General features: G+C 34.4%; 1 protein-coding gene across 2 annotated transcripts; it reads left to right on the forward strand.

Moving 5' to 3' along the window:
• The first annotated feature begins 11,182 nt into the window (after positions 1-11,182).
• Positions 11,183-16,360, forward strand: LOC107417772 (putative disease resistance RPP13-like protein 1). Of its 2 annotated transcripts, none has more exons than XM_060814467.1 (3): positions 11,183-15,023; positions 15,306-15,797; positions 16,013-16,360. In XM_060814467.1, the coding sequence occupies exon 1, from the start codon at positions 11,515-11,517 to the stop codon at positions 14,962-14,964; it is 3,450 nt and encodes a 1,149-aa protein (XP_060670450.1). In that variant the 5' UTR covers positions 11,183-11,514; the 3' UTR covers positions 14,965-15,023; positions 15,306-15,797; positions 16,013-16,360. The 2 variants fall into 2 exon arrangements, with proteins under 2 accessions (XP_060670450.1, XP_060670451.1); XM_060814468.1 differs by having other exon boundaries at positions 15,514-15,797.
• Positions 16,361-16,791: the final 431 nt, after the last annotated feature.

Below are 16,791 nucleotides of genomic sequence, written 5' to 3' on the forward strand. Positions count from 1 at the left end.
TTATGCCCGAGAAATCACATTTGAAACCACGTAAAATTAATACCGAAACATACCTTGCTCATGCATAACAAATAAATTAAATTAAACCGCATTAAAACCATAATTAAACCACACCACATGAGCGTATTTAAATACGAAATTAAATACCAATTAAATTTAATTAATTGCCCAAAATAATTTTTGAAGGTGGGTCACTCACCTGGAGAGCGCAAATCAACTAAGATCCTCCTCGGGATCCACTCCACTACTCGCGCGTGCACCTAAACAACCACAGTGCACAAACCAAAAATATTAATATTTTATTCGGGTAATTCCCAAATGGATACCCGGGGAGCGAACACCAAGCGACATCTAAGGGTTACGAGTTATATACCGAATCGAAGCTCGTGTGATGAGGATCACGGATTCGGTCTTACTTTCCGGTGATCGAACCCGACGGGGTCGGAATCTCGCCGGAAAGCTTTTCGAGTTTCGGCTCCGCAATTCTCCCAAACCGTCGCGAATTGGCGGAAACGGAAGTCGGATTTGGGTTCAGGAGGTCAAACACTGCAGACTGGAGCTGGCCGGAATTTTCGGGTACTCGCCGGAACAGTAATTTCCGGCGGGCCGCCACGTCACCGGCAACCGTCACCGGAACAGTATTTTCCGACGGTGGCCGTTTGCTGTGAAATTTTGCAGATTTGTAGATCGTGAGGAGAGCAATCCAACGGGACCGACGGTGAGCAAAACGGAGGTCGGACGGCGGAGAAATCACCGTTTGAAGATTTTCGACCCCTCGCCGGAAAACGCTCCGATCCCGGCGCGTCGGTGGTCCGATGGCCGTGATTTTTGGTGGGTAGGCCGGACTTGAGGAGAGGATCAAGGCTGTCAGGCGCGTGTGGCCGGAACAGTGCCGATTCGCGGTGGCCGGCGGTGGAGGGGAAAAATCGCCGCCAAACTTCGGACGTCCGATCCGGGCGCGTCCGGCGGCCGTTCGCCGTGAAATTTGGAGGTTTTGCCGGAAATGAGGTGGGCAAGCTTTCTGTCCGGCGTGTGTACAGTAACTCGGCGGAACAGTGGCAAAATCCGGTGGCCGGCGGTGGCTCTCTCTCTCTCTTTCTCTCTCCTCTCTCTCTTTCTCTCTCTTCTCTCTCTTCCCCGAGAGTTTTTCAAAATTAAAACCCTGCGTGACACTGTTCATGCCACGTGGACCAATCAGAAGCTGACACGTGGCATTTCACTGTTCACTGACCAAAAAAAACATTAAAATAATACGGTATCCGGTAAACTTCAAACGTCCATAACTTTTTAACCGGATGTCCGTTTTGAGCGTGCCGCTAGTCTGTGAATTCGTATCGACGAGCACTTCACAACCATGCATGAGTCAAAGCTCAATTCCCCATAAACAAAAAGTCAACTCCGGCACCCCTTGGACAGTTTGGACCGCAACTTGTTTTGCTCATAACTTTCAAACCGTAGCTCCGTTTTCGACGTGCTACCAGTCTACGAACTCGTGGCATCGTGCACTTCGCCACGGTACCCTAGTCATCTCGAAATTCCCACCGAGTCAAAAAGTCAACTTTTGACCCCTTTGGTCAACGGTCAACAGTCAACCTCGGTCAACGTGCACGGATTCCGGTGCGATTTGGGACGGGGTGTTACATTTCTAATATGTATGTTTATAACTTTTGTAGGCATTAAGTAAAAAATATTCGGAAAAACGGCAATTAAACAAGTATCCACATAGGATGGGTGCAATGGGCCACGCGAGATTAGAAAGAGCCATTGTATGCAATTTATTTTTATTTACATTTAACCATATTAATTTTGTCATTGTTACTTGATCACTTGAATTATTAAAATTAATTTATTTGTAACTTTTGAAGCAACTTGAAAGAGGCACCGAAGATTATGTAGACCGAGATGACCTATGGATACTAGCACGTATGGGGAAGGATGGAAAATATGCAAATGAAGAAACTAAACATGTAGCGGAAAAAAATTGTGAGTATTGTATTTTTTATGAATATTTCTTGCATATATTATTATTTCGTTCATTATTGTATAAACTGATATATTTAATCATTTAAACAATATATTGTAGAATGACTTAAAGAAGAAGGCAACAGAAGGAGAAATTCGGCCTTCACCTCCGGTGGATATCCTCACACAAGCTTTGGGAAAAGAGGAGTATGGAGGTAGGCTTAGGGGTCGAGGCAAAGGATACACGGTGACTAACTTTTTCCATACTACTAAGTCGAGTTCACAAAAAAAGACCAAGTTGAAGGGAAGTGGAAACAATGCAGTCTATGAGATGCTGCTCAAAGGTCTGGTGGCGATCGTTAGAAATTCAAGCAGCAGCAGCGCTGCCTTAGTTGATGCGCTCATATCGGCCTGTGGTATTGACATTCTGTCACTCACTCATCCAGCCGATGCTATTGCTGCTCCTGGGACCTAAGTCGATGATGTTGCTGCTCAAGGGACCCCTCCAGTCGATGATGTTGATGCTCCTGTGACCCAAGTTGATGATGTTGTTGCTCATGGGACTCCCCCAGCTGATGATGTTGATGCTCCTAGGACCCAAGTCGATGATGTTGCTGCTCATAAGACCCAATCTACATCTAGGGTTGATGATTCTCGGATCTATCGTGAGGTAATTATTTCATTATATATATATATATATATATATATATATGTTTAAGTGGGTTATTATTATCTATATATCTCCCATGGTTGAAGAGCCCTACCTACCGCCATGAGGTCATGGGATCGAGTCTTTAAGTTGAAGGAATATTGTCATGTGAACATATATTAATTATTTTATTTTATTTTTTAACTTTGCAGGGTGTAAAATGCAATCTTGCACAAGACAATGTTGGCCATATAGCAGCATGTGGCACTTTGGTACCTTCACTGCCAAGGGATATGTGCCATGGTGTGAAGCTAGGTGCAGCAAATTATAAGGTCACTGTTGATGACGTTATTGATGGATTTGCACCTTTGCCTATTCCGTCATTTGACATCATACGTGTCGGTGATGCTGAAGGTGCATTTGTTGCATGGCCAAGAGATCTTGTTATCTTGCCATCTGAGGAGGTATTGTTTGATGCAGCTATATATAATAATGAAGTTTAAAATAATTTTGTTTTTGTATATAATAATGAAGTTTAAAATAATTTCATTTTTGTTCTACTTTAAATGTTGTTTGTTGATATCTGTAGGGAAGCTCGAACAGGTCAAATGTTGAGAATGATCAAGATGATAATGTTGATCCTTTAGTCATTACCCCAACGATTCGAGAGTTGTTATGTCGGATCAAGGACGTCGATAGTGATCATTTATGGTTTTTTAATATGAAAAAAGAGATCTTTGGGGAAGAACAACAGTTGGGCATAGCAAGGAGCGATATAAACGATTTTTGTTATGCAAGTATTATGTTCCGAATGCATCTTGTTCTACATAAGGTAAACTAAATTTGGATGTGTTTATAACTAATTCTTCAATTTAATTAATTATAAACACTATAATTACTTGTAATCGGATTATGTAGGCATTTATGTGAGGGATTGACGGTCTCCTTTGAAGGGAATTATTGCTTTGCTCATCCGGATATTATTGCTTCGGTTGGTCATCCAAACCCTCATGAACGGATGATAAACATATTAAGTAGATGGCAAGATGCAAGAAATAATCAACTATGGTTCTTTCCCTACTGTGCAAGGTAATATTGTGTTAGTTTTAATTGAATTATGTTGTGAAAATATTAATTTCAAAAAACATCATATTAACTAAAATATTTATTGGTGTTTTTAGGAATCATTGGATGCTATATGTTGTTGATTTATACAAAGCAGTAGCATGGTTTTTTGATTCTTTGAAGACTCATAAGAATATAATTGATAAGGATCTAAAAACTTTGATCGACGAGTAAGTTAATAACTCTAATTTTTTAATTAATTGTTCTTATATTGGATTTGTACTTTTGAAGCTACAATATAATCTTATACAATATTTATATTTCTATATAGTTCCTTCCTTGCATGGAACCAAGGAAAGACATCTGAAAAGAAACTTTGGTGGCAAAATACTAAGGTAATTATTATATATAAACTTAGCATTATTAGTTGTTAGTTAATTTAAATACTTGTATATATTCATATCTAATATTATACATAATTTACTGTTTGCAAATTTAGACACCGATGCAGCCTGGGAGTACGGAATGCGGTTACTATATTATGATGATAATGCGATATATCATTAGGCGCAAAGTTCCTCCCTGGGACTTAAAAGGAATGGTAAATTATTATTAATTTAATGATTTCATCATACTTCTATTATGTAATAATTAATATTTATGATTATTTGTATATGTATTAACATAAGTTTCTCATGTTCAGTATGAAGGTGTCACTTGGTTACAAGCTGAAAATGTCAACGAATTTAGAGATGAATGGGCAACAGCGATGATCACAAGTATCTCAAACCAATGAATATCTATGCATGGTAGTGAAATAGCTAGCTTTTGTTAATAGCTTTCGTTTGTACATATAAAATATCGTAGACCAATTTATAAAAATCGCTCATAAGGTAATATTTGTTTTGCATGAACTTTGGTTTTAAACATACCAATTTTACAAAAATTCAAACAATATTAAAAATAATTAAAAGAGTAGAAACAAAAAATGGAAAAGATGCTTGTGCGTTGCCTAATATTGCAAAATAAATTGAAAAAAAAAAAAGAGCACAGTTACACTGCTTAAAAATTTTAAATGGTTATTTGAAGTAGAAAATAAAACTGATTGATTAATATTTTTAGACAAAAAATAAAAAATAAAAAATAAAAATAAAATAAACAGTGAACAGGCGATGCACAATATGCTTGAGAGTCGCCTGATACAAATAATGCAAAAAAAAACAAAAATCATCACAGTTATGTGCTTAAATATTTTAACTGGTTATTTGAAGTTGAAAGTAAAACAGATTGATTTATATTTTTAGAAAACCAAAAATAAATAAATAAATAAAATAAAAGGTGAACAGTTGATGCACAATAAGCTTTAGCATCGCCTGATACAAATAAAAAAAAAAAACAAAAATCATCACAGTTATGTGCTTCAATATTTTAAATGGTTATTTGATGTTGAAAGTAAAATAGATTGATTAATATTTTTACAAAACCAAAAAATAAATAAAATACAATAAAAGGTGAACAGGCGACGCACAAAATGCTTGAGGGTCGCCTGATACAAATAAATAAATAAAAAACAAAAAAAAAACCATCACAGTTATGTACTTAAATATTTTAACTGGTTATTTGAAGTTGAAAGTAAAACAAATTGACTAATATTTTTAGAAAAAAAAAATAAATAAAAATAAAAATAAAAGGGTAACAGGCGACGCATAATACGATTATGCGTTGCCTGATACAAATAATGCAAAGAAAACAAAAACAAGAACAATTATGCTTCTTAAATATTTTAACTGGTTATGTGAAGTTGAAAGTGAAACAAATTAATTAATATTTCTAAAAACCAAAAAAATAAAATAAAATAAAATAAAATTGTAACAGGCGACGCACAACCATATTGTGCGTTGCCTTATACAAAAAAAAAAAAAAAAACCATCACAGTTATGCTTCTTAAATATTTTTACTAGTTATTTAAAGTTGAAAGTAAAATAAATTGATTAATATTTAAAAAAAAATTCCAATAATATAAAAGGGTAATAGGCGACGCACAATATGATTGTGCGTTGCCTAATACAAATATTTTGTACCAAAAAAATAAATAAATAAATCAAGCTCTCTGATGCTGTTTAAATATTTTCATTTGTTATTTAAAGTTGAAAGGAAATTAGATTGATTAATATTTTATGAAAAAGGAAAATAAATAAATTTTTAGTGAACAAGTGACGAACAATATGCATATGTGTCGCATGATAAACATATTTTTGAAAAAAAAAACAAAAACAAGCTTTGTGAAGCTACTTAAATATTTTTCTCTTTTTATTTAAAGTTAAAAGAAAATTAATTGATTAATATTTACAAAAAAAAAAAATATATATATATATATATATATATGTTAACAGGCGACGCGTAGAGATGTTTATGCGTCGCCTTATATCAATAATATGCAGACAAAAAAAATAACAATCCAACTTTGTTATTTTTTTAAAATATTTTCATTAGTTTTTAAAGTTGAAAGAAAATCAAATTGGTTAATATTTTATGAAAAAGGAAAATAAATATACTTTTAGTGAACAGGCGATATACAATATGCATATGTGTTGCCTGATAAACATATTTTTGAAAAAAAAAAAACAAAAACAAGCTTTGTGAAGCTGCTTAAATTTTTTTATTTATTTAAAGTTGAAAGAAAATTAATTGATTAATATTTACAAAATATATATATATATATATATATATATATATGTTAACAGACAACGCATAGAGATGTTTATGCGTCGCCTTATATCAATAATATGCGGACCAAAAAAATAACAATTCAGCTTTGTTATTTTTCTTAAATATTTTCACTGGTTTTTTAAATTGAAAGAAAATCAGATTGATTAATATTTTATGAAAATGGAAAATAAATAAATATAAGGGCATTAGGCGACGCAAAATATACCTATGCGTCGCTTGATACAAATATTTTTTGTAAAAAAACAAAACAAAAAGCTCTATGATGCTGCTTAAATATTTTCACTTGTTATTTAAAGTTGAAAGAAAATCAACTACTTAATATTTATAAAAAACCAAAAAAAATTAATAAATTAATAGGCGATGCATAATGTTGATTATGCGTTGCTTGATATCAATAATGTGTGTTGCAAAAAATTAAAAATCTAGCATTGTTATTTTTCTTAAATATTATCACTGGTTTTTAAAGTTGAAAAAAAATCAAATTGATTAATATTTTATGAAAAAGGAAAATAAATAAATATAAGGGCATCAAGCGATGCACAATAGGCCTATGCGTCGCCGGATGTATATATTTTTGTTAAAAAAAAAAATCTCTGTGATACTACTTAAATATTTTCACTTGTTATTTAAAGTTGAAAGAAAATCAACTGATTAATATTTACAAAAAACTAAAAAAAAAAAAAATTAATAAGTTAACAGGCGACACATAGAATTTGTTATGCGTCGCCGGATATTATAATGTGGGAACGAAAAAAAATTAAAATCCAGCTCTGTTATTTTTTTTTAAATATTTTCACCTGTTTTTAAAGTTGAAAGAAAATCAGATTGATTAATGTTTTTCTTTAGTGTAACATTTAAACAATACAATTCATATAAAATATACGCACTCTATTAAAGGCGACTCTGTTGGGCTGAATATTCAGCGACTCTTAATTGATGCGTCGTGTATTGTTGTTTCTAGCGACTTCTTGACGTCGATATTTTTCGTATGCGTCGTCTATTTATTGAATTTTTACTAACGCATTAACCTTAGAGTCACGATTTTATTTTTTTAGATGCATTTATTTCGTAGTGTCGTTAAATGGGTGTCGCTAGATCTTAATTTTCACGTAATGATGGGTTTTATTTGGAAATCCTTAAATTAGAAATCCCTCTCTCAGTGTCCGGATTCATATGCATCATTTAGCAATGATCTTGTTACTTGTTTCCTACTGATTTTCTTGTCCTCTATTACAATTTTGTGTTCCTTTTGAAATTATAATATACAAATTGAAGTTTCTAGAGCATGATGACAATTTTAGTTTAGATATGAGATCCACCGCATTGCCTGAAGTAGGACAGCCTACATTGCTAGATCATTGATGCAAGAGATAAGCAAAGGAAGATTGACCTAAGATTGCTAATTATTGATCAGCATTGTGAAAGGCTGAAGATATATTCCTTTACTTTTTCTTGGTATAATTATTATCTTTTGATGAACATTATTGACAGCTTAATCAAAGCAATTTTACAAGGACCTCTTCTACACTTGAAATAATTTCCTATATATAATCCTTATCATTTCTCAGTTCAGTTTGTCCTTCACCTATGCATGCTTATTGAATTACAACTGTTTTCTGGCTCCTTCCTGAGACAAACCTTTCCATTTCTTCCTATAATGTGTGATATAGTCATTCACAAAAGCTTATTATGCAGCTATTTTTATTTTTATTTTTAATGTTTTAAACTTATTGTAATTTTAAACATCCATTGGTTGTCATGTAGGAACTATTTTAGTTGATGTTGCAATTGGAGTATGTGCCCAACTTGGTAATTGGGAATTATGCCAAACAAATCTTCCTTCCTGGGTGCCCAGAAGGCACAAGCATAATTAAAAGCTTCTAAGTTATTTTGTGTTTAAAATTTTTTTCCAAAATCTATATTGGATGGTGAAAAGTATTTGGATTTATTAATTTATTTGTATTTTTTGGTTGGAATGAAAATAATGTGGTCATTCTTCTGCAAAATACATTTATTTATAAATTGGTTCGGTGTAATTTTAACCTTTTAAAGGTTGTTGTTATTATTTTAGAATTGTATTTTTTTTTTTTTGTTCTTTCTATATTTTGTTTATGAGATTTAATTTTATAATGTGTGTAAGAGGATTTTTTCAGTATTCTGATTCATCATTCCACTTCTTTATTTATACTTTTTGGAGGTAGTAGTACGCTATATATTAACTACATATTTTTTACAAAACTTCATTACATGCCTTGATTAGTTTAGGTTGAGTAATTATGATCTCTAGTTTGTTTGGTACTCGGAAAACAATCTTATGTAACGATTGCAAGTGGTTTGAAATCTGGCCAATATTTTTTCTTTTTCACAGTTAGTTATAAAATCTATACTTAAGAGTGCACATTGTTTTTGTTTGGCATACAAGGGTTATACCGTTCCAATATGTCATTCTTTTTTGAATGAAAATTTTGTTCTGAATTAAAAATAAATGTCTTAATACAACTTCGTTTTTGTCACCGTATAATAAGCAAATTTTAGGAAACTTAAATTTAACTGACAGGTCAAACTCATTGCAAAGAATATGTTCTAACTTGGTGTTTTTAATCTTGAACTTGGCAAGGACCTTTCTCGCAAGGTGAAGCAGAAAAAGGAAAAAAATAAAAAAATAAAAAATGTATGGGCTTGAATGGGTTCTAAACATAGTGTTTGAATTTCATTTTGGGCCATAGGCCCATTTTCATTTTGAGTGTATCATGGGCTATTCTAGTAGCCCAGCAGTAGTTCAATAGCCCGTTGAAAATAAAAAGAAGCGACTCATCGTGGGATGAAAGATATAAGAAGACATTTAGGCTTGGTGCAACGAGCATACAGAGCCCAAACCTGGTATCAATCACATTAGCATGCTCTGTAGCATCAAAGTTGATATAATAAAAGAAAAATATTTTGTTTATTTATAACAATAAATTTCATGTCTAAAAACAAGTATATATCTTGTTTTAAAAACTATTACAAAGTTGGTGTTTTTTTAGTTTCTTAATAATTTGATTGAAGCCTTGAATTAAATATTTGTATAATATATTATTAATTTTACAACATTACCTTAATGGCTGACATGGTGCCAGTTAACCTTTCAACTATTAATGGCTGACATGGGCTTGAATTAAAGCATCAGGTTCATTTTGCATTGCACGTTTCCATGGAGGTGACTGAAGGGCTTGAGCAAAAGTGACAGGTTCAATGCGAAGAAAATTTTCTATGGAACATGTAAATGTTTTCTTTTTGGAGATACCGAGTTTGGATCGGGTGACCATTGGATGTGTGGATTTTGACAAAGCAACGGGAGGATCAAGGAGCAGTTGAGTTTCTCGCATGCTGGTTGTGGTGTCCACAGGATGTCTCTAGTGCAAGCTAGAAGTTGCAGGAATTGGTACGTGGAGCACTATCAAATGGGTTGGATTCTCTAGAAGTTGCAGGAATTGGTACGTGGAGCACTATCACATGGGTTGGATTCTCATGAAGTAGATGGCATGGTGCTAGGATGTGATATGACCTCTGTTTGTTGAGCATTATTAAAAGCATGTGACATGTCAGAGGATAAGAATGACTTACATTGGGAGTTGGTGTTGAATAAGGTGAAAAAGGTGTTGTACAAGTAGAATTTAAAGATGGCCCGTAACTTAGATGGTGGCTATTGTCTTGCACTAATACACTTATGCTTTGATTAGTTTAGGTTGAATAATTTTGATCTTTAATTTGTTCTGGTAGTTAAGAACAATCTTATATAACAATTGTAAGGGATTTGAAGTTTGGCTAACATTTTTTCTTTTTCACAGTTGGTCATAAAATTTATAATTGTTAAAAATGCACATTGTTTTTGTTTAGCCAGTGTATAGGGATTGTACCATTCCAATATGTCTTTATTCTTTGAATGAGAATTTTGTTCTGAACTTTCCAGCCAAAAAAAAAACAAAAAAAAACAAAAAGAAGAAAAAGAGAGAATTTTGTTCTGAACTAAAACTAAATGCCTTAATACAACTTCGTTTTTGTCACCGTATAAGAAGCAAATCTTAGGAAACTTAAATTTAACTGACAGGTCAAACCAATTACAAAGAATATATTCTAAACTGGTGTTTTTAATCTTCAACTTGGCAAGGACCTTTCTCCCAAGGTGAAGCAGAAAAAATAAAAAATAAAAATAAAAAATGCATGGGCTTGAATAGGTTCCAAAAAATCTGTTTTAATTCATTTTGGGCCTTGGGCCTATTTTCAATTTTAGTGTCACATGGGCTATTCTAGTAGCCCAGCAGTATTTTCATACTTTCAAACCGGGTTGAAAAGAAAAAGAATCGACTCATTGTGGGAAGGATGAAAAAGAGATGACGACGTTCAGACTTGGTGCAAAAAGAGAGTATAGAGAGCGCAAACCTGGTATCAGTCACATTGGCATGCTCGTGATGGTTCTTGTACTTCTTCTTCATCATCAGAGTTGATATAATAAAAGGCAAGTGTTTTGTTTATTTATAAAAATAAATTTTGTGTCTAAAATCAAGTTTATATACTGTTTTTGAAATATTACAAAAAGGTTGGTATTTTTTTAGTTTCTTATTAATTTGCTTGAAGCCTTGAATTAAATATTCGTATGTTATGATATTAATTTTACAACATTACCTTAATGGTTGGCAGGGTGCCAGTTAACCTTTTAACTATTAATTTTTGACCATTTTTATTTTCCTCTCATTTTTATGGGCAGATGTATCAGGGATTTCTCATGTTCATCTTTTCACTTCTATGATCATATACAACAATGATATCATCAAAATTCACCCTACCTTTTTTTTTTTTTGACATCCAAGTGTTTGATTACCTTTCCTGGACCAATAATGCCGTGTCGGCCATTAATACCGTGTGGGCCTAAACCCAATTTGCCAACAACTTCCAACGGGTTGGCAGTCTGAAGTTTGAAAATATAAAGAGAAGGACAAAACATTCACAGTTAAAAGAAAAGAAAACGACAAGATAACAAGTGGAAAGATTCCCGGATGGTATTAACAAAACCGGTTGCAGACTAATATATGTTGCACCAAAACTAATTGCTCTGAGTTTCAGATTGCATGCTCAGAACTCCTGTTAATCTGCTATTGAGATCTTTCCTACATTTAATTTCCTCACAACACATGGCGGATCTGGTGGGTGGACCTTTGCTCTCGGCCTCACTTCAGGTGCTGTTTGAGAAGTTGGCTTCTCAGGAGGTCGTTGACTTCATCAAGGGAGGGAAACTGAATGACGGGCTGCTCAGAAAGTTAAAGATTAAGTTGTTGACTGCTAATAAGGTGATCAATGATGCTGAGGAGAAGCAAATCAGAAATCCATCTGTCAAGCAATGGCTTTCTGAGCTCAGAGAAGCTTCCTATGATGCGGAGGACCTGATCTATCAAATCAAAACCGAAGCTTTGCGATGCAAGATGGAAGGTAAAAACGGACTGTGCAAAAGTCAGGTACGGAATCTCTTCTCTTGTTGCTTCACTAGATTTAACAACGTAGTGGAACCCAAACTTGTGGAGATTCTTGATAGACTAGAATATATTGTTGAACAAAAAGATGTCCTGGGTTTGGAAGAAGTTGTTGAGAGAAGATCGTCACCTCGATTACCACCAACCTTGGTAGAAGACTCTGATGTTTATGGAAGGGAAAGTAGCAAAGAAGCCATTGTTGAATTGTTGGTATCAGATGATTTAGGTGGGCGTAAGATATCTGTGATTCCCATAGTCGGCATGGGTGGGATTGGCAAGACCACCCTTGCTCAACTTGTTTACAATGATCCAAGAGTGAATAACTATGATCTCAAGGCATGGGTTACTGTATCAGATGACTTTGATGTTTCTACGCTAACAAAAACAATTTTTGAGACAGTAACTACCCAAACATGCTACGTCAAAGATCCATTTCAACTTCAAGCTAGATTGAAGGAAGCATTAGTGGGGAAAAAGTTTCTTTTTGTCCTAGATGATGTTTGGAATGAGAATTATGATCTTTGGAGTGCCCTAAAGAGCCCTTTTGATTCTGGAGCTTGTGGAAGTAAAATCATTGTGACAACAAGAAATGGAAATATAGCATCAATGATGGGTACTGTTCCAAATCATAACTTAGAGGTAATATCCGAGGAGGATTCTTGGTCATTATTTGCAAAACATGCCTTTAGCAATACAGAGTCAGGTGTGCGTCCAGATTTAGAAGCAATCGGTAGAAAAATCATTAAAAAGTGCAAAGGTCTGCCTTTAGCTTTAAAATCACTTGGTGGTCTCTTGCGCAGTGAATCAAGTGCAGAGGAATGGGAAAATGTGTTAAACAATGAGATATGGGAGTTGGCTGAAAAGGAGAGTAATATTCTTCCTGCTTTATGGTTGAGCTACTATTATCTTCCTTTTCATCTAAAACGGTGTTTTGCTTATTCTTCAATATACCCAAAAGATTGGAGGTTTACAAAAGAAGAATTGATTTTACTATGGATAGCAGAAGATCTGTTGCAACCCCATAAAAGGAAGAGTTTAGAGGATGTAGGAGATGAGTACTTTAATGATTTAATATCAAGATCTTTATTTCATCCTGATAAGCAATGGGAACAGTCCAAATTCACAAGGTTTACTATGCATGATCTTGTGAACGATTTAGCAAAATTTGTTTCAGGAGAATTTTCGTTGAGGCTGGATGACAACTACCCGCCTGCCCTAGTAAGAAATACTCGCCATATATCGTATGTGAGAAGCAAGACATATGAAAGTACAAAATTCGAGGATTTATTTGAAAATAAATGTCTGAGGACTTTTTTACCATTAGAATATCTGCCACGTCAATACAATCTCATTATCAAAAGGAAACAGAGTCCTGTCAACTGTGAACAACTAGCGTCAACAATGCCCTTCTTAAGAGTGCTCTCTGTACGTGGATATTATATCAGGGGGTTAGTCGATTCAATTAGCAAATTGACACTTCTAAGCTACCTGGATTTATCTTACACTGCGCTTACAGAGCTACCTGAGACAATATATACTTTATACAATTTGCAGATATTGATGTTGGCAAGGTGTGAATACCTGACTCAGTTGAGTGATTCGATTGGTAATCTGAAGCAGTTAAGGCACTTGCATTTGTCTTATACTAAAATTAAAAATATTCCCGATACACTGTGCGGCTTGTCCAATTTGCATACACTATTGTTGAAGGAATGTTATTATCTTAAGAGATTACCAAGCAACATTGCAAGTCTAATAAACTTGCGCCATCTTGATATTGAAAATTGCTCGAATTTGGAAGGGATGCCACTGCAAATATGTGAGATGAAAGATTTGAGAACATTAACAGGTTTTACTGTCGGCAAACACTATGATGGGTGGTGCAATATTGGAAAATTAGGACAGCTTCAAAATATAAGCGGAAAACTTTGTATCGCTAAGATTGGAAATGTAGTTGATGTGGGAGATGTTTTGAATGCCAATTTGAAGGAGAAGAAGTACATAACCGAATTGAGTTTGGACCAGGGGGGGAACAGTCAAACGGACAAATCAAGAGAAATACTTGAAGGGCTCCAACCTCACAGAGAAATTGAGAGATTACAGATTAAAAATTACGGAGGCACAAGATTTCCAGATTGGGTAGAAGATGATTCCTTTTCTCATCTAGTAGAGCTGACGCTTCGGAATTGTAGAAATTGTTTCGAGGTACCGACGCTTGGGCATCTACCCTCTCTTAAATCCCTTGAAATCGGTGAATTTTATTTTGTGGAGAGAATAGGTGAAGAATTCTATTCAAATGGTTCCGCTTGTGTGGGAAGGCCATTTAGATGTTTAGAATCTCTTAGCTTTTATGATATGCCGGAGTGGAAGGAGTGGTTATTTGTTGCGGCGGATCATAGTGAAGGTGGAGTTTTTCCTCGTCTTAAGCAGCTTTATTTGGTAGTTTGCCCAAAGTTAAAAGCGGGATACTTACCTAATTATCTTCCTTCTTTGGCAAATCTTCACATCTGGGAAAGTGAACAACTAGTGGCTTCACTTCCAAGGACTCAACAGTTGGACACTGCATTTCCACGTCTTCAGCGTTTTACGATGAAACTCTCTTCGATGCAGTCCATTCCAGAAATGCCCTCAAATTTAAAAGAACTGGAATTTTATAATTGCAATAAGCTGTTTGCACCACCCATACAATGGAAACTGCAAGGACTCACCTCTCTCACAACCTTGCGTATCTGGGAAAGTGAAGGTATGGTGGATTACTTTCCGGAGGAGGGTCTCTTTCCTACCTCTTTGAGAACTCTTCAATTATTCGGACTTCCAAATCTGATATCATTAAATGGCAATGCCTTTCGACACCTCACATCCCTTAAAACCCTGCATATTGGAGATTGCCGTCAGCTTCAGTGTTTGCCTGAAGGTCTACCCACTTCTCTATCTCTTTTGGAAATCGAAAATTGTCCACGCTTAAATCACCGGTGCAAGAGAGAGACAGGGAAAGATTGGCCCAAGATTGCTAACATCTCTCTTATCCGTCTCAACAATGAACCTATATAATAAGCATTCGGCAAACGTGTTGTCTCTTTTCTCTAACATCTCGGTCCAATTGCATCCAGGTACTTACTTTTTCCTCAGTACTGTTTAGAATCCGTTTTATTTCAGCAGATATCTATGAAAAATAAAATAAAAGATTTTTTATTTTTTTTATTTTTTTAAACGTCTCATATTCATGTGGTGACTAATATTATTTATTTAGCAGAGTTTTTAGTACCTTGTTATTGGTTCAAAGTCTTTGAATCTCTTAACAGTACTATTGTTACTTGTTTCTTACACATTGTTCTTGTCATCTATCACTATTTTTAAGTTCCATTTTTGCTATCTATGCTTTCTTTCTCCAGTTATGGAAACATAGTTGTGTTGTCAAGATTCTTATCGTGCAATCGTCCAGTTTTATCTCTTTTTTTCTCCTTGTGTGGTTTCGGAGACTACTTGAATGGAACAGAAAGGTGAAGCAATCACCGAAAGAAAAATGCAACTTCCTTGTTATATGGAGTTAAAAGAGATGGAATTTATTTGATGTGTTATTGTGTTTTTCCATCTTCCAAGGAAGCACAACAGCATTAGGAAAGATCATCAGCTCCGAATTCATCGGAAAAAAGATTGCGAAACTTTAACTGGACAAGGCAACCAGACCTTACCAGTGGCTCCTGAATGCCTCAAGAAGAAGTGAAATTTCGGAGACAACGATGGCATAAGCAGTGCGGGATATCCTACGTCAATGCCATCTAAGGGGCGAGAGTGAAATCTGCATGTACTTCTTGATGGTATATCTATATGATCAGCAACGTCCAACAGTGTTTCTGTTCCCTCATTTCTCAAATTACTTCCAGGTACTTTTTTTCCTGCATAAATGAGAAGAAGAGCAATTTTATTTTATTTTTCTTTACACATCTTTATCATTGTTATGGCTCTGTTTCATTCATTTAGCAGCAGCTGTTACACCCTGTTAGCTCATATTCCTTTTGTTCATATAAGTATCATTGCTACTTGTGTTGCTGGTATATTAAAAACTTGGTTTCTCATAAATTTAATTTATTACTGATAGGTGTCCAATTCAAGTTCTCTCAAATACAGTTACAATGTTAGAAGCGGATTAATTTGTTATCCAATAATATTTTCCTGCTGATTTCCACAAAGCCAAGTTTCTTTCTTCCATTTGTTCTCAAGTTCAGTTCTAGCTTGTTCTTCACCGTTGACTGGATTGACGATTATGCCAGACTTGTCTTTGATTGCTTTAAACTTTTGTTGCAAGGTTTCTTGACTTATTTTTCATAGGTAAGCTTCCTGTTTAGTTTCAAATGTAATCTACGATTGTTTTGTCGTAAACTTGACAATCAATTTCTAGGAAATTGTAATATATATATATATATATATCTACAAATTGAATTTTCTAGAGCATGTTGATAATTTAAGCTTTGATCTGAGCTCCACCACATTGTCTGAAAAAGGACAGTCCATTCCAAGATGGTTGATGCAACAGAGAAGCAATGGTAGCTTGACCAAAGATTGCTAATGACAATAAGTAGTCCTAAACTTTTTATTTCTTTTGATGAACATTATTGTGAGCTTAATTAAAGCAATTTAAGTATCACTTACTCCAAAACAAAATAATTTCTTATATTTATTTTTTATTAGCTTATCTAACCATGCTTTTTTTTGGGTCCCAAACTCCATAAATATCCTAACATAAATATATAAAATGAAGTACTCCAATCTCTAGATACATCAAATATATAAATATATTAAGAGCATATAGATTCTTTTCTACAGTTGAAGGAATCTTTCCTTTCTTATGCTTCATAAGATGGTCTTTTGCCATTTCTT

Source organism: Ziziphus jujuba, chromosome 2 (genome assembly GCF_031755915.1).
Source record: "Ziziphus jujuba cultivar Dongzao chromosome 2, ASM3175591v1".
Classification (NCBI taxonomy): domain Eukaryota; kingdom Viridiplantae; phylum Streptophyta; class Magnoliopsida; order Rosales; family Rhamnaceae; genus Ziziphus; species Ziziphus jujuba.

Bases quoted from the DNA above. Each gene is read 5' to 3' on its own strand.
- LOC107417772 (XM_060814467.1), top strand. From the start codon at position 11,515: ATGCTCAGAACTCCTGTTAATCTGCTATTGAGATCTTTCCTACATTTA.